Source organism: Gorilla gorilla, chromosome 7 (assembly GCF_029281585.2).
Source record: "Gorilla gorilla gorilla isolate KB3781 chromosome 7, NHGRI_mGorGor1-v2.1_pri, whole genome shotgun sequence".
Classification (NCBI taxonomy): domain Eukaryota; kingdom Metazoa; phylum Chordata; class Mammalia; order Primates; family Hominidae; genus Gorilla; species Gorilla gorilla.
This window is the reverse complement of record NC_073231.2, coordinates 126,017,555-126,037,290: the sequence shown is the minus strand read 5'-3', so window position 1 is coordinate 126,037,290 and position 19,736 is coordinate 126,017,555. Positions and strand designations below refer to the sequence as shown.

Below are 19,736 nucleotides of genomic sequence, written 5' to 3'. Positions count from 1 at the left end.
ATGTACCCTCTCCAAACTCTTCCTACTCTACCACAATACAAGATGCCTAAAAGAGATTTTAATTCCTTTGAAAATATGTGATCCTTTTATATATTTTTACATACAGTTTGCTTTAGGCCGGGCGTGGTGGCTTCCGCCCATAATCCCAGCATTTTGGGAGGCTGAGTCAGGCGGATCACCTGAGCTCAGGAGTTTGAGACCACCCTGGGCAATATGGTGAAACCCTGTCTGTACTAAAATACAAAAAATTAGCCAGGCATGGTGTCACACGCCTGTAGTCATAGCTACTCGGGAGGCTGAGGCATGAGAATCACTTGAACCCCAGGGGCGAAGGTTGCAGTGAGCTGAGATCACACCATTGCACTTTAGCTTGGGCTACAGAGTGAGACTCCACCTCAAAAAAAAAAAAAAAAAAAAAAAACGAAGAAAAATAAAAAAAATTAAGTTTGCTTTAAAGTTTTATTGGTAGAGTTGCCTAGTTATTTCCTGATTTCCTTAAGTGAATATTGACCCAAGAGAGGCTATTTTATCTGATCATCTCTATTTTAAAATGAAATTTGCTCAACTTCAGGAGCCAGTGTATTATATTCCCATTTATTTTCAGCTCTGTATATAATACTACATGATCTGGCTGTATGTTTACTTTGGTCATTTAAGGTGATTTTCACAAAACACAACTCAATTATCCCGGTTACTCCAATTCATTAATAACGAACCAATCCTGATATTTTGCAATTTCTGAAGCCAAAACATCGCTTAATTTGACAACAGTCAGCCCTGCAGGTATGGAGACAAGATACTCAATAGAAAATTCTTAGACAAGAAGGAAGTTACAAGTAAGAGAAGCCCGAGCATTCCTACGGGAGACTCACTCTGCCAAAATCAATATCAGTCCTCATAGCTGTAAGGTATCTGATTGTTTTAAAAATGATATATTAAAAGTTAGTTTAAGAATGAAGACATTTGAAAACTTATTTCAGACAGAGTTAAGATTTCTTACCACTGGAGAATTCACAAGTTGAGAATAATAAACTTTGCTGGAGGCCAGAGGCAAAGTGTCAGAATTATTCAAAACTATCTTATCAAGGGCAGTAAGGGAGGAACTAGAGGAAAACTGGAAGTCTAATGCTAGAAGAATTTCATCTGATTGTCATCAGGAGTGCATAAGCATAACTTTTCGGGGAGGGGGGTGACGGGGAGGAGTGTCATTCTGTCTCCTAGGCTGGAGTGCAGTGGTGCCAACTCGGCTTACTGCAACCTCCGCCTCCCGGGTTCAAGCAATTCTCCTGCCTTAGCCTCCTGCGTAGCTAGGACTACAGGGGCATGCCACCATGCCTGGCTAATTTTTGTATTTTTTGGGGGGGGTCTATGTTCCAAAAAGAAAATGTTATGGAATGCTCAGAGAGCAGAAGTGAGGGGAGAAAGGGGCTAAAATTGCAGGAGAACCTTTCTGTAATACATGTGTTGCATTAGATCAATGTTTCTCAACAATTTTTAGTTATCACTCCCATAAGAAGCCTTTAGACATTTTTTCCTAATCACCTCCTCATGAAATTTTAAAATCACAGGTATACCATATAGCTGTTTATGTATGTATTGTATATTTATACTTAACACATAAAATAATTAATATTTTTCACTTTTCACTCCCAAAATCAATTTTTGCCCATTCAAGGATGTCACTCCCATTGAGAGTGTATGTGTTACATCATTGTTTGTAAAAGAAAATTGTTTCTTCCTGAAACCCAGAGCAACTTAAGGCATCATTTTAAATGTGGTCTTAATGGTCATATTATGCTCCATATGATTGAAACTTTACTTTTTAAAAGTTCTTCAATGTTTTCATGATGTGGCAGAAACAAGTTCATCTTAATAGTGCACATTTGGGAGATAATCTAAAGAGAATTGTAAAATATTTTAAAGCTCCCCATAGTTGACTTAAATGTGTTTGCCCAATTCCATTCTCAATCCAGATATCTCAGTTAGGGCTAATGCCATCCTTGCAGCTCCTGGTGTGGCCAGATTGTTGCATTTCCTTGTTCACCGCAATTGGATCAGAGATGGGCACAAGAGCTGGACCAATCAAAACTGTTCTTGAGATGTTTTCTGAAACTAACCTTAAAAAAGGCTTCATAGCCCACCATGCAGTAGCTCATGCCTGTAATCCCAGCACTTTGGGAGGCTGAGGCAGGTGGATCACTTCATGTCACGAGTTTGAGATCAGCCTGGCCAACATGGGGAAAACCCATCTCTACTAAAAATACAAAAATGAGCTGGGCATGTTGGGGCCGACCTGTAGTCCCAGCTACTCAGGAGGCTGCAGCAGGAGAATCTGTTGAACTCAGGAGGTGGAGGCTGCAGTGAGCAGATATTGTGCCACTGCACGCCAGCCTGGGAAACAGACCGAGACTCCGTCTCAAAAAAAAAAAAAAGGCTTCCTACCATATGAGATTGGGGTTGCTCACTATTATGTAATTCTGGAACGTGAAACTCTGTGGGGGACTTCATTGCCATTGTAGGAACCCTACCAAGAAATAAAGCCATCCCAGAGGAAGGCACAGCCAGGAGATGGAGAAGCAAGAGAGAGCAACGGATACTGGATTGAGACCCTAGGTCCAGCCATGCTTCAGTTACATGAGCCAGTACAATTATTTCTGTCCTTAAACTAGTTAGAGTGTGTTTCTACTGAAGCCAAGGATTCCTGACTAATATGCTGTCTAGAATTTTTCAGTAAAGGTAGATCTTAAACCAAGGAGAAATGAAGTCTAAAAAAAGAGAGAAATGAATCCCACACAGACTCTGAGAAAGAAAACAGTATTTCAATTAGCTCTAATGAGGACCGATAAATAAACGGTGGGAATTCCAAATTTTATAACATCAGTTGGATTCTTACATTTAAGTGAAAACATTTAAAATATGTTACAGAATAGTAGTATTCCCAGTGGAGAGAAATCATGTCTTATCTTCATTGTCATGGTTTCAACTAAGTCAATTAATATCACTTTTTAAAAACAGAGGTTTTGCCTAGGCTTTTTTCTAGTGTTTTTATGGTTTCAGGTCTTATGTTTAAGTCTTTAACCCATCTTGAGTTAATTTTTGTATAAGGTGTAAGGAAGGGGTCCAGTTTCAGTTTTCTGCATATGGCTAGCCAGTTTTCCCAACACCATTAATTAAATAGGAAATCCTTTCCCCATTGCTTGTTTTTGCCAGGTTTGTCAAAGTTCAGATGGTTGTCGATGTGTGGCTTTATTTATGAAGACTCGGTTCTGTTCCATTGTTCTATATATCTGTTTTGGTACCAGTACCAAGCTGTTTTGGTTAATGTAGACTTGTAGCATAGTTTGAAGTCAGGTAGCGTGATGTCTTCAGCTTTGTTCGTTTTGCTTAGAATTGTCTTGGCTATACAGGCTCTTTTTTGGTTCCATATAAAATGTAAAGTAGTTTTTTCTAATATGGTGAAGTAGTTTTTTCTAATTCTAATGGTAGCTCGATGGGGATGGCATTGAATCTATAAATTACTTTGGGCAGTATCACCATTTTCACAATACTGATTCTTCCTATCCATGAGCATGGAATGTTTTTCCATTTGCTTGTGTCCTCTCTTATTTCCTTGAGTGGTAATTTGTAGTTCTCCTTGAAGAGGTCCTTCACATCCCTTGTAAGTTGTATTCCTAAGTATTTTATTCTCTTTGTAGCAATTGTGAATGGGAATTCACTCATGATTTGGTTCTCTGTTTGTCTGTTATTGGTGTACAGGAATGCTTGTGATTTTTGCACATTAATTTTGTATCCTGAGACTTTGTTGAAGTTGCTTATCAGCTTAAGGAGATTTTGGGCTGAGATAATGGGGTTTTCCAAATAAACAATCATGTCATCTGCAAACACAGACAATTTGACTTCCTCTTTTCCTAGCTGAATACCCTTTATTTCTTTCTCTTGCATGATTGCCCTGGCCAGAAATTCCAATACCATTCAGGACATAGGCATGGGCAAAGACTTCATGACTAAAACACCAAAAGCAATGGCAACAAAAGCCAAAATTGACAAATGGGATCTAATTAAACTAAAGAGCTTCTCCACAGCAAAAAAAAACTATCATCAGAGTGAACAGGCAACAGGCAACCTACTGAATGGGAGAAAAATTTTGCAATCTATCCATCTGACAAAGGGCTAATGTCCAGAATCTACAAGGAACTTAAACAAATTTACAAAAAAAAAAAAAACCATCAAAAAGTGGGAGAAGGATATAAACAGACACTTTTGAAAAGAATATATTTATGCAGGCAACAAACATGAAAAAAAAAAGCTCATCATCATTGGTCATTAGAGAAACTCAAATCAAAACCACAATGAGATATCATCTAATGCCAGTTAGAATGGCAATCTATTAAAAAGTCAGGAAACAACAGATGCTAGAGAGGATGTGGAGAAATAGCAACATTTTTACACTGTGGGTGGGAGTGTAAATTAGTTCAACCATTGTGGAAGACAGTGTGGCATTTCCTCAAGGATCTAGAACTAGAAATACCATTTGACCCAGAAATACTACTACTGGGTATATACCCAAAGCATTATAAATCATTCCACTATAAAGACACATGCACACGTATGTTTATTGCAGCACTGTTCACAATAGCAAAGACTTGGAACCAACCCAAATTCCTATCAATGATAGACTGGATAAAGAAAATGTGGCACATATACACCATGGAACACTATGCAGCCATAAAAAAGAATGAGTTCATGTCCTTTGCAGGGACATGGATGAAGCTGGAAATCATCATTCTCAGCAAACTAACACAGGAACAGAAAAACACACACTGCATGTCCTCACTCATAAGTGGGAGTTGAACAATGAGAACACATGGACATAGGAAGGGGAACATCACACACCAGGGCCTGTCAGAGGATGGGAGGCTAGGGGAGGGATAGCATTAGGAGAAATACCTAATGCAGATGATGGGTGCAGCAAACCACCATGCCACGTGTATACCTACGTAACAAAACTGCACATTCTGCACATGTATCCCAGAACTTAAATTAAAAACAAACAAACAAACAAAAAAACAGGTTTTATTTAATACTCCAGAGAACTGAAGAACAAATAACTGCATGCATAGTGAGATCTCCATCATTTAGAAATGGGTTCAATAAGTCCTTTTCTTCTTATTTGGCTCTTTTCTTCCTATGTGTTCCCCATTTATCTTTTGAAATTTTAGTGTCCTACAGTTTTACCAACACGATTATGGATGTGGCTATCGTTTATGTTTATGCTCTTCAGAACTCTTTATGTTCATTTGGTCCCTTTTCTAATCTACCTATTTTCCTTATCATGGTTTTTCATTCTTTTCGTCTCTTCTTTCAAATATTTCTGAGATTAGTAATCATATTGTTATTTATATATAGTCTATACATATAGTCTATATATATAGTCTATATATATAGTCTATATATATCTATATATAGTCATATATATATCTATATATAGTCATATATATAGATATAGATATAGATATAGTCTTTTTATATGTATACAGTCTTTTTTTTTTTTTTTTTGAGGCAGGCAAAGTCTCGCTCTGTCACCCAGACTGGAGTGCAGTGGCACGATCTCAGCTCACTGCAACTTCCACCTCCCAGGTTCAAGCAATTCTCCTGCCTCAGCCTCCAGAGTAGCTGAGATTACAGATGTGCGCCACCACTCCTGGCTAATTTTTGTATTTTTATCAGAGGCGAGGTTTCACCATGTTGGCCAGGCTGGTCTTGAACTCGTGGCCTCAAGTGATCCACCCTCCTCAGCCTCCCAAAGTGCTGGGATTACAGGCATGAGTCACTGCACTAGGCCCTTACTATATAGTCTTTATGTAATGATTCCATAATTAAAGTTCATAGAATTCTGAGGCCACCACTTTTGTGTCTTCTGACTCTTACTTATGGCACATAGTTTACTTCTATGTTTTGAAATTGTGAATTGCGAACTCTCCTTTGGCCTTGTTTCATCAGGCCTTGGCTCAAATGTGATTTTGTGTTTGCTTCTGCCAGTCATTCCACTGATTTTACCAGCTGCAGGCCATTTTTATATTAATTTCTTGAGTGGGCAGGCCTCAGAGCACATGGTGAATGTAAATTTGAATACCTAAGCTGTGTGTGGCACAGGCCCAAGGTTATGCATTCTCAAGACTTTTCCCTCACTCAGGGCACAGACATATACAGAGTGGCTTCCTCAGGGCCCCCCTGCATGGATAAGGAGCAATTTTCTAGTTCACCTTGATGTTGTTGCTGGAACACCATGTCAACTATCTAGATAATAATAATTATAATAACAATGAGAATAAGGAAGAGAAAGTGGGAGGAAGAAAAGGAAAGGGAGGAGGAGAAAACTGAGAAAGAAGAAGAGGAAGAAGCACTAATAGAGCATACTCTATGATCCAGGTATCCTTCAAACCCCTTAATGCATAAATTCTAGCCCACACTTAACCCCAATGTCCTGTTTATGACTGAACCCAACTCCTTCCCCTTTAATCTTGGAGTGGAGTCAGGCTCTTGCCAGCATTAACCTACAAGACCCATCCAGTTCCCTGCACTTTAGCTACCTCCTGACGCCTACCTAATGGAAATTAAAACCCTAACAGTCCCATTTTTACCATGTTGAACTCTCAGTCCTGGGTTTGCCAGATCTAAGTCCCACAACAGCTAGTGGAAAGGTGTTAAAATTTCAAATCAATCTCTTGACTGTGAGCCAAGAACCATAAAAGTATTAATGGGAGGTGAGAGATCCCAGTAAGTGAAAATATACCTCGAAAATACTCATGTGCCCAGGCTACACTCAACCATAATGACTGCATAATTCAGAACTGGCCCTTCTCCAAGAGAAGGCATTGAGCACATGTGTTGAGCCCTGCTAGATTATGTAAGCTCCATGAGGGTAGACTTCTGCCTCCCATGCTCACCACTTAATCCCCAGAAACTAATTCAGTGCTTGACACTAGGGGATAATTACCAGCTCTTCTATGTATTCATTATTAAATCAATAATATAAACCATTGGCCCATGATAATCTTAGCTCTTGCAAAATATACATGCTATTATTAACAGCAAATACTATGCTATTTATATATGTATTTAAACTATTTTACGCATGTAGTAAGTGCTATATATAAAATATGTGGCACTTACTATATACTAGGTATTTTACACATTTTAACTCAATCTTCACAACTAACTCTTGAGAGTTCTCATGTTTCAAGTAAAAAAGAATCAAATATGGGAGTATAAGAGGTAGAAATGTTCAAAGGTAGGTATGTGTATATATGTATTTTTTATGAGTACAGCCTATGCAATTATGAAATAGCAAAATAGAACAGTTGTCCTCAGAAAAGCATTTCATTACTTGGTTTAGTGAAGGATTGTGTGCCAACACATTCAAAAATTTTAAACATTCTAAGACAAAGATAAGCAAACTTTTTCTGAAAAAAGCAAAACAGAAAATATTTTAGTCTTTGCAGGCCATATGATCTCTGTTGCAAATACTCAACTCTGATATTGTGGGAAGGCAGCCATAGACAATATGTAAAGGAATGAGCATAGCTGTGTTCCAATAAAACCTTATTTTAAAAAAATAGAAGACTGAATTTCGCCCATGGGCCATAGTTTGCTGACTTCTGGAAAGAATAATTTAAGCTCATCTCATTTTTCCCCCAGAAAATGAGAACACTGAGAGTCACCCCTTATATCACTGTAGAGACTACAGTATTTTAAAAAATCCATTAAAAACAAAACAAAGAAGGCTGGTGATCTTAATTTTAAAAATCACTGAAAAAGAAGGGAAAAAAAGCCCTATGCTGTTTTTCCTATCAGTCTCTTAATTATTTCCAATCAGGTTCTGCATTCTTGTGCAAAACTGCAAAAATGATTAAAGAAAGCTGTTTGGACAACGATAGAGAAATAGCCATTAATGCAAATGTGCCAATATTATGCTCAAAGGCAAGTACCACTTTTGTTTGTGAGTTCATTTTGCATTATTAAAGAAACATGTACGGTAGATTGGAAACAATCTTAACTGTAACTTTAACTGCACAGCCACTTCTGTTAAGGATCTTAACTCTGCGTTTAAACTAAAATTGTAAAATATGTATAATACGTCTGATTGTATCTCAGCCACTATCAGTGTAGACTCTTATACAAGAAAATTGTAGATTTCAGGGAAAACAAAGAGCAGTATAGTTCAATGTGGATCACGAGAGTACCATGACTTGGAGGAGGGGCTTATGCTAAGGGTTGCATAAACGACCTGGTTGGGGTGGAGCGGGGACATCTTTTGTCTCCAGTGGGCCACACTAATGCATGCCCCTCCACCTCCTAGGAGCCTTAACTCTGTCCTGGATTGTCACCATTGTTTATAACTTACTTCTTAAGACAATTCTCTTACATAACCAGCGCTCTCACAAAGTCCTCACTGCCTTGACACACACCTCATGGAAATCCTCATCTGAAAGAGGAAGACACCTATTTTCCACAAACCTCCTGAAAGTTCTTGCCCTACCCCAAGTCCTCATCACTACAATAAACCCTTTGAGATAGCGCCTGCCTGGAAGTGGGCTCAGAAAGAACTCCTCCGTAAACATATGTTCAAACATATCTCCAGTGAGGAAGGAAATGGACTGCTTATGAATCTTCCTTCTCCAAATGTGTATTGGTATTTATTAGAACATTTGCCAATAGTAGCCTCACTCTTCCATTGTCTACTTCTTAGTTTTAATTTGTTTCACTCAATCCTAGGTTTTGGAAAGGAAAGAGGAAGGTGCGTTAGGGGAAAGAATACAGCAGTTGAGACACTTTAGGAATACATAGCTATAGCTAATAAATTCTGACACCAAACTCTAATCCACAGATGCTTCCATAGATTTCACCTTAAACACCATTGTCTAAGCATCAAGTGGCAAAAAAAAAAAAAATGCCAATCCAAACCCACAAACTTCCTTGTAAAATTCTCCCTTAAAAATATTAACAAACCTGTTTTTACAAAAAGAAAACATACAAAGGATAAGACGGAAACTAACACATTTGATTATATAGGAGGGGCAAGTAAAACTGGATGGAAGGAATAGCAGATGTGATACTTCTTTTTCAGTGTCATCCTTTTGTTGACTTTTCAACTTCTGGAAATGTGCCAATGTTTTACATACTCACAGATTAACTTAACTGTATTAAAATAAATAAGAAAACCACAGTGAATAGGCAAGAAAAGAACTAATCCAAGATCCTTTTGAACACAGATATGATATACCTTAGACTAAAAGCAAACATTGAACTCGTTAATAGATTTGTTTGTCTTTTTGCAGTATGCACAGATTAGCAGTTCTAAAACTATTTCTATGATTGACCATATGAGTAGATATATTTAGAATATTGGGAGCCATGTTTCTCACTCTCTTGAAAGGGGAGTTATAAATATTAGAAGAAGGAGGGCTAAAATAAACCCTGTGGTATGGGCAAAAGATAGATATAAGATGCAGTAAAATAGATAGATAGATAGATAGATAGATAGATAGATACAGATAATACAAAGATGATAGATGGATGATAGATAACAGATAGATGATTGATAGATGATAAATAAATGATAGATAGATAGATAGACGATTGATTGCTAGAGAGCAAGAGAATGAGAGAATGAGAGACAGACAGAGAGATAATGGTATGACACTCCAGAAGCAATAGGCACAGCTAGTACCCATATTTTGGTTTCAAAATACTATTCTCCACAAAAAGAAGCCAGGACTCCTGGAAGAAATGGTTCATTTTAGGGCCAGGTAGAAAAAATACAAGCGCTCAGAATGTAAAGTTTGTGCCAGAAAGTAAGAAATAACTTAAGGGATGATGGGAACATATTTAAAAGACATAAGAGACAGCATGAAATAGTTCCCGCCTAGCAAATCTGGAACAATTTGAGCATCATAATAAATAATGATACTAATGGATTATAATCCACTCAAATAAACTAAGAATCCACCAGTCCATACTCATATGAAAAGAAAAACAAATGTGGGAGAAGGGAGAAAGCTTCTTTACAGTAGAATGCCAAATAATAAATGTAGAATGAAAAATGGAGTTAGAAAAATTACCATTTGAGAAACATCATAATAGTTACTGACTCAGGCAAGAATCAGTAGACACTAAAACAAGTAGGTGAAATTTTAATAAGAAACAGAATATTTACATGTCTCAAAATATCTCATCATAAGCTACTTACTTACTGCAAGGGAAAATATATATCTGGTAGATTTCACCTTAACCAGAAATTTATCAATCAAGACATTAAGCTGTAATAGTCATGCTGGAAGGGGAGACAAGACCTTAATGCATTCAAGGAGGGAAGTTGTACTTGATAGTTCTTATGTAAGAGAGGCACCCTCACAGGGCTATATCCTTACAAATTGCTGGACTAGAAAAATAACTGCTTTCTAGCAAGGGAGATGACAAGGAAAGTTGTACATTGGCCTAAGCTCTATGTGGGGGGAAAACTGTCTGTCCTGTGAATTTGTAACCAAGCCCTGAGTATCTTAAGACAAGAAATTAACATAGAGTATTTCCAGGTTAGTAGCAACCAAAATGTGCCCTTCTGAAGGAGCACACCCTTAAGACATGCTGTGAACAATTTCCACAGGAGTCCACAAGCCAAAGTGACACATCATCCTAAGAAACCAGCCCCATGAATGAAAGTCAGTATAAAGAAGCAATAAGAATTTAACCCTAACCAGCTGCGGTGGCTCATGCCTGTAATCCCAGAACTTTGGGAGACAGAGGCAGGTAGATCACCTGAGGTCATGAGTTCAAGACCAGCCTGGCCAACATGGTGAAACCCCATGTCTACTAAAAATACAAAAATTAGCTGGGCATGATGGTGGGTACCTGTAATCCCAGCTAATCAGGAGGCTGAGGCAGGAGACTCATTAGAACCCAGGACGCATAGGTTGCAGTGAGCCAAGATTGCACTACTGCACTCCCGTCTGGGCAACAGAGAGAGACTCCGTCTCAAACAAACAAACAAACAAACAAAAGAATTTAACCCTAAAATACTTTAATAATAGAATTATTGAATTCAGAATATAAAATGATCATGATTAAAATATCAAAATGATTAAAAAGTTAAAAAGGAACCAAGCACCATAAAAAATTCTAGCAACCTTGAAAAAGAAGCAAATGTAATTTCTAGGACTAAAAGATTTCCCCACTGAAAAGAACAGGCTAGATTAGAAAGGGGAAGAGATCTAGTGTCCTAAAAGACAGATATAAGGAACCCAAAATATTATTTGTAAAATCAGAGAGGTACAAAATATTACTATTAAAAGACATAGATTGTCAAAAGAAACTGTCATAAATCTAATTGAGATAAAGAATATGAATATAAGTTACTGAGAAAAATAATATTTAAAGAGTTAAAGGTTAAGAATTTTCTAGAGGTGAGGGGCGCCTCTGCCCGGCCGCCCCTACTGGGAAGTGAGGAGCCCCTCTGCCCGGCCAGCCGCCCCGTCCGGGAGGGAGGTGGGGGGGTCAGCCCCCCGCCCAGGCAGCCGTCCCGTCCGGGAGGTGAGGGGCGCCTCTGCCCGGCCGCCCCTACTGGGAAGTGAGGAGCCCCCCTGCCCGGCCGCCACCCCGTCTGGGAGGTGTACCCAACAGCTCATTGAGAACGGGCCATGATAACAATGGCGGTTTTGTGGAATGGAAAGGGGGGAAAGGTGGGGAAAAGATTGAGAAATCGGATGGTTGCCGTGTCTGTGTAGAAAGAGGTAGACATGGGAGACTTTTCATTTTGTTCTGTACTAAGAAAAATTCTTCTGCCTTGGGATCCTGTTGATCTGTGACCTTACCCCCAACCCTGTGCTCTCTGAAACATGTGCTGTATCCACTCAGGGCTGAATGGATTAAGGGCGGAGCAAGATGTGCTTTGTTAAACAGATGCTTGAAGGCAGCATGCTTCAATCATCACCACTCCCTAATCTCAAGTACCCAGGGACACAAACACTGCGGAAGGCCGCAGGGTCCTATGCCTAGGAAAACCAGAGACCTTTGTTCACTTGTTTATCTGCTGACCTTCCCTCCACTATTGTCCTATGACCCTGTCAAATCCCCCTCTGCGAGAAACACCCAAGAATGATCAATAAAATAAATAAATAAATAAATAAATAAATAAATAAAAAGAATTTTCTAATCCTGGTGAAAGATATAAATCTGAAATCTGGAAGCACAAAGAAATCTACACCTGGGCTGATGACAGTGAAGCAGCAGAACCCCAAAGATAAAAGACAGCAAGCCTGAAACGCAACCAGAGAGAAAAGAGAGGTCACCTACCAAGGAACAACCTTTAGACTGAAAACACACATGTCAACAAAGCAACAGGAGCCAGAAGGTAGTAAAATGTCTTTGAAATGATTAGAGACAACTCTTAATCTGGTACCCAGCTAATCTCTCAATAGTGACTGCAGAGTGAAGATATTTTTGCATGAATAAAGATAAGTTTACCACCACAGATCTTCTGTGAAGGAAAGTGGATACATAGAGAAGGTCTGAGATGCAAGATGAAATGGTGAGCAAAATAACTTCGTGGGCAAATCTGGACAAACACTGATTGTTAAAGAATATCTATAATAAATATATTCAATAATATATTTGTGAGGCAAAAAATAAGTTAATGTATTTGTCAAGAATGATATGTAAGATGGGACATTAATCATTGAATTTAAAGCATTATTAAATTCTATATTCTGTATTATAGGGAAATAGTAAAGATATTGATTAGTATTAGACTATGTTAGCTTTTCCAGGTCAGTAAGTGCTAAAATTGATTTAAAGAAAAAAGAAACTTGGTCATTTTTAAGTAAGGTGTAAAGGGGGAAAAAAGATAAGAAAAATGTAGGGTAATAGCACAAAATAAATAGTAAGTCCAAAATTATCAGTAACATCAACACATTTAAGTAAACTAAAGCTATCAAGTAAAACACAATGACTGTAAGAGAATTTTTTTAATGCAAATAAATCTTCTTTACAAATTACTCACCTTGAACTTGAGACACAAAGAGAGTGAAAGTTAAAGAATAGAGAATAAATGCATTATGTGAGTACTAAATAAAATAAAGGTGGTATAGCTATATTAATATTAGACAAAATAGTCCTTGAGGTGAATATTGAATTACTAAGAATAAAAAGAATCATTACAAAATATGAAAAAGAAAAATTGACTAGAAAAATACAATAATTCTTATTTTTATGTATCTAGCCTTTAGGTATTTAAAACAAAATTGCCAGAGTTACAAATAGAAATGGACTAATACCATCGAGGGAAATTAAAATGCACATTTTTCTCAAAGACACATGGAATGGTTTTAAAAACTGACCGCATTTAAGTAATAAAATACCTCAACAAATTTCAAAGAATATTCCTACAGACCCCATTCTCTACCCACAATGCAATAATTAGACATCAATAATAAATAAATATCTTCTTCTAAAATCTCCAGATGTTTAGAAATTAATAGCATATTTCTAAGTAACTCATGGATCAAGGAAGAAAACCTAGTGAAATGTAGAAAATAGTATGAACTACAGCATAACAATACTACATATCAAAATCTATGTGAGACAGCTCAAGCAGTACTTGGATATTTTAAAATGCATATAATAGAAAAGAAAAATTAAAAATTAAGGGATAAACACTCAACTCTGGATGTTAGAAAAAAGAAAATACAATGAAGTAAGTATTAGATATAAAAACACAAAAAGATATCAAGAGGAGCTATAAAAATATACATATGCAGCAACTAAATAACTTGATTCCAAGGTATATGCTCTAGAAAAATTCTACCACATGTACAGAAGGAGACATAAGCAAAGATATATAAAATTTGAACTTTGTATAATTAAATATGTTTTAAGCTGGCAAATATATATGAAGTAAAATGATAAAGACATATTGGAATGATAAAAACTGACTTCAGCTTAGTGGCAGCCTCCTACAAGACAGGAAAGGGAATTTATCGGAATAAGCAATGAGTTTTAACTGTATGGTAATAGGTTTATTTTCTTAATCTGGACAAACATGTCTATGACATTATTTTTACACATTTTATATCTAACATATTTAATAAGTTGTAATAAATATAAATATAAACCTGTACATCATTAGAAGAAAAATATGAAAATGTTTCATATTAAAATATTAGAAAACCAAGAAATGCATCAAAATTCAGAGTAAAACATTTTTCAAGAATTTTTTTAGTTGTATTAAAAATTATCAAAAAGATGAATAAAGTTGCAAGGCAAATTATACACCAGGAGAAAATATATGCAAAAATACAACAATATGTAGAAAAGGGTTTCATACTCAAAATATTTAGAAAGTTTTTATATGTTCATTAAAGAAATAAAGACAACACAAAACAAAAATAAACAGGAAAAATTACAAATGACTACTAAAGATATGAAAAAATGTTCAACCTCACTAGTAATCAAAAAGATGTAAATTAAACAAATGATATATAATTGGAGAATTTTTTCAATATTAAGGATTTCAAATGTTGAAAAGAACATATGAAATAATTCCTGTTACATATCGTTAACAGAAGTACAAATTACTGAAAAAAATTTAAGTCGATATTGATAGAGCCTGCCATCTATCAATTTGGCAATCTAAAATTTGCTTATCCTTTAACCTTGCAGTTCCACAGTTAGAAATACGTTGTTACAGCGTGTTTGTGACAGTGAAAATTAGACAACATTAAATGCCCATCAAAAGGGGAATAATCGGCAGGGTGCAGTGGCTCACGTCTGTAATCCCAGCACTTTGGGAGGTAGAGGAAGGTGGATCACCTGAGGTCAGGAGTTCGAGACCAGCCTGGACACCATGGCAAAACCCTGTCTCTACTAAAAATACAAAAATCAGCTGGGCATGGTGGCATGCACCTGTAATCCCAGCTACTCAGGAGGCTGAAGCAGGAGAATCGTTTGAACCCAGGAGGCGGAGGTTGCAGTGAGCCGAGATCGTGACACTAAATTCTAGCCTGGGTGACAGAGTGAGATCCTGCCTCAAAAAAAACGGGGTTGGGGGGACTAATCAATAAATTATAATAGTCTATCCCATAGAACACTATCTGGCTATTAAAAAGAATGAGGTAGACTAACAGTAATACCTAACATTATTCAATGGCAGGCAATGTTCTAAGTATTTTACACATATCAACGCATTTTATCCCAAAGAACTCTATGATCTGAACCCCATTCTCCACATTTTGCAGATAAGGAAATAGAGACATAGACATTTGGATAACTAGTATAAGATCACTCAAAGTGGTAAAGGCAGGCTTTGAATTTAGGCAGGCAAGTGGGAGAGCCCATGCAATTTACACTGGGTGATCCTGCCTCCTACATGAATTGGCATGTAAAGGTTTCCAAGTGAAAAGGTATGCACAGAACACAGGTATGATAGGCTGTACATATATGCACCATTCTGAGAAAGGTGCCTGAAAGGTCACATGCCAAGTGGTTGGGGGTCATCTTGTGTGGGAAAGGAAAGAAGAGTACAGAGAGGCCACAGGCGATCTTCGTATTAGACCTGCACTTCTTAGATGGGACCAGGAACCCCATATGTGAGTATTGCCTGTGTAATTAAAACAACCCAACTCCCAACATGAGTTAATTAAAATCGTCTCTGACCTTCTGGTGAAGATGGTCTACTCCCATTTCCTCTGTCCACAACTTTGACTCTGGGCTTTGGATCCTTTCTTTTTTCTAAATCTTTAACTGGAAGAAAAGTAGAGATACAGCACCATGTTATATTAAAATCTAAAAGAAAATATTCTGTGAGTTTTACTAAAACCCTTGAAAGCCCTAAAAGTATCTATAGAAATGAGCTCCGTGGTACAAACTCATCCCCAAATATTAGAACTGCTGTTTTGTTTTGTTTTTTCTCAACTTTGTCATGAGAAGACACAGAAACACTTAAGGAATTACTTTGGCTGAGTATGCACTATGGGCAGATGTGTCACATATATTTAATCCTTCATAACTGCTGTAAAATCAGCATAATTATCCCTAGCTTATACATGAGGGAATGAAGAACCAGAAAGCTAACACCTATCTCATAAAACCAGTTAAGTGCTGGCATGGGGTTAAAGCCATATCTTCAAGTCTCTGGACTTAGCCTATGAGCTTGGTCCCCATTCTAGAAAGATCTTAACCATGAATAGCCTCATTTGGAATTGCTCCAACAGCAAAAAAAAGAAGGTGAAGAGCCTTATAATAATTCCTTTTCAAACTTAAAAAAAGGTCTCTATTAATACATGGTAGTTTTTTATGGCTTTAATTAGAAAATGTTCAAGGACCAAAAAATGCCCCTTGGCCTTTTAATAAATTCATATCAACCTACACCATTAGCTTAACTTTCCACTGCATTCTCTCCTTAAAACTGCACAGCTGCTTTTCTGCCAAATAGCACCTCAGGCTGTTTGAAGCAGTCAAGAGCCTGCCAAATGTCAGTGGTCTCTGCACAAATAAAACACCCTGTGAAAATGCAGAAGTGAGCCAAGGTATTTCAATTAATTGCTACATTCATTTCATGGAAATCAGCAAATGTATTAAAGGGTAAGCTACATAGGGGAAGCAATGATTTCCTCTGAACCACCCTTGATGCCTTCTCCAGGATATTGTTCCATTCATCCTGTCTTTATCACATCCTCCTCCCCTTTCTTTCCACTGTCTTCCATCCCTTTGCTGAAATGGTTTGAGATTTGTCATTTGCCAAGGTCATGTCACTCCAATTCTATTATTCCTTTTCTTAGAAACCTTCCTTGGCTTTCTGCTACCCAGAGATTAAATTCCAGGATATAAAACAAAATTTTAAAAGATTTTAAAAATAAAAATGTAAGATACCTTGATCCTGATACGTATAAATTTTTATAACAATTTTTTAAAACCTCATTCACCGACTTCTTCATAAGCATTGGCACTTTGGAGCACCCCCGCCACCACCATCACCACCACCACCACACACACACACACACACACACACACACACTTAAATTCTTTTCTTTCTCAGTTGTTAGAATGGCTTTATCCTGGTTTTCTCCTTTTGACCACTCCTTTTCATTCGCATTCTTTGGGCTCTTTCTCTATTACTATTCATGAAACACAATCATATACTAAGGTTGCCTTGTGTCTCTCTACAGCCCCCTGTAATTTTACCATCCCACAATTTAAATTCTCACCTTTTCATAGATAATTTCCAAATCTGTATCTTCAACCCCACCCACACATGGGCTGTCACCCCAAATTACTTGCATTTTCTAAAACAAAATATGTCTGCCACTTTAATATGAGAAAGATCGTGCTGAGTGATGCTGGAGGTAGAAATAGCTCTAGGAAAGACTAGTAATAAATTCAGAGGTAGAGACTTGGAGAAACTTCCGTTTTAAGTCAGACTTCCAAAGAAAGGCAGGAATTTGCAGGCAAAGATTGACAAGACACATTTAAAAGAGAAAAAATTTTCCAACATAGAATGTGGTGAATTCTTATAAATTTTATGTTGCCTCAGCATCCATTTTAAATATAAGTTGGACTTACTCATACTAGAAACAGGCTCAGTCACCCTTGACACAGTTTCCAGTCCTACAACATACCCTAAAGCACTAGTTCCTAAATGTGGTTAATCCAGATATCTGCCTTAAACAACTGCTCCCTGCCCATCTTTCAAAGTCTAGTTCAAATGTCACCTTTCCAGTGGAGTTTCTGCCAGTCTCTACTCAGGAGTTACTCTTATTATTTATTATTCTCTCCTAGATCTATTTCTACCTTCTACTTCTCTATGGGAGAGCTGCACACAGCCCACCTGACTGGCCCCACTGACCCTCATTCTCTGCATGGACTATGCAGATATGCCACAATGACCACCTCTCAGTCACAGTGTGACCTCCTGGAACTCATGCCTGCTTACTTCAAATCCCCCAATTAAAACTCTCCTCAGAGAAACCCAGGGATAATGCCCTGGACCCCAGTAAAGACCTTGGCTTATGGGTGCCCCCACTTCATGTGCTCCCTGACCTCCATGGGTGTGGCCTCCAGGCATACCATGTAACTCCCAGGACCTGTAAGTAATAAAACCTTTATTTCCATCTTGTGTCTCTCCTAATCATTGAAGAGGTGCCCTCCATATTTAAAGGTCCTAAATTAAAACACAGAGCTATAAAAGCAGTCTATAAGTAAACAAGAAAAAATAACAGACATTATGGAAGCTGATCCACTATGTCACATACAAGATATATATGTCTTCCTCATGTAGGGGCAAAATCAGTTGGAAAATAGATTGTTACAAGCAAAATGGTATTTCTTACGACAACAATAGCTACCATGCTGTACTACATGGTGAAGTAAGCTCATCCGCACAGTAATAGGCATATCATCACCCTCATTTGCAGGTGAAGAAACTGAGGCTGGAAGTGGTTGAACTGCTTGTGGCAAATTGGGAATCATAATACCTATTAGATCAGATATTCCTTTCTGTCTTAAAAATTCAAACATCATTTCTTATGTTTTACTGTGTATCAAAATATGAACTCATAAAGAATGCAAATCCCTGCACTAAATGCAAACCTATAGCCACAAGGCTTTATCTTGATCACCACTTTCCTGGATCCAACCACGAAAGTTTTCTAGGAAGAGGAGACTAGGCTTTAGCTCCGTCTCACAGAGAGCAAGAATATAAATGAAATGCAAAAGGGAAAAGAAAGCTATCCAAGCAATTTTCATTTTATTCTTACAAACTGCTATTTGGGCAGAACAAATCCCTCTATCCTGCCAATAAAAATAACACAGCTAAAAACATACACACTTGCATATTATTTATCTGGCTAAAAGTTATATTGTTTCTCTACAGCTATCTTAGCAGAGTTAAGCAAGATGGAAACAAATGAATTTCCTTTTATGTGTTTTGAAGAAGTAGCCTGGGAAGATTTATATGACTCTCTGTGTTTCTTCCCCTGTTCAACCAGTGGAATGTTTGAAATAATCAATTGCAAAACCTCAGACTAGAGAAAGATGAATCTTTTCTCCTTATCCCTTTTACTGCTTCTCACAAACTGTAAGTGAAGTTGTTTCAGCAACTCATGCAGGAATGTTGGAGGCCAGAAACTAAAGTGCAGTGTCAGTAAAATGAGACAGAAGGCTGATTTAAACCAAAATTAACATAAAAACCTTTTCCAAAGCTCCCAGACAAAGTGAATCTCAAAAGAATGTAACATTTACAACATGTGTATGTCCTGCTGACAGGTGAATTGGCCAAATGTCTTTGTTCAGAAGTTTCAAGAGGTAACTTAACCAAGTTGTGTTTTCTTTTAAATTTTTAAAATATTCACAAAATATTGGGTTGGTGCAAAAGTAATTGCGATTTTTCCAATTTAAAGTAATTGCAAAAACTGCAATTACTTTTGCACCAGCCTATAAGTCTCACAAAATATTACCAACAAGAGGAAGAGAAAAAAGGGAGGGAAGGGGTGTAAAAAATCTAGATAGAACATTGCTGCACAAAAAGTTCCATACCCACCACCTCACAGATTTATGGATTCATCTTATGGTAGGATTTTAAAAGCTATTGTTTAAAATTTAGAAAAAAATCTACTTGAAATGATGTCTGTGATTTCCTCAAAAAATAATAAGGAAAAGGGTTTGAAGGATAGAAGATATAAGACTGGCCC

The 19,736-nt window shown here is 37.3% G+C and overlaps 1 protein-coding gene across 2 annotated transcripts in view; it reads right to left on the bottom strand.

Moving 5' to 3' along the window:
* COL14A1 (collagen type XIV alpha 1 chain) overlaps nt 1-19,736 on the bottom strand; it is a 249,603-nt gene that overhangs the window by 190,885 nt on the left and 38,982 nt on the right. For both annotated transcript variants that reach the window (XM_055349252.2, XM_004047478.5), the window contains exon 5: nt 15,706-15,792. In XM_055349252.2, the coding sequence (XP_055205227.2) occupies nt 15,706-15,792 (87 nt within the window). The remainder of the gene's footprint in view (nt 1-15,705; nt 15,793-19,736) is intronic.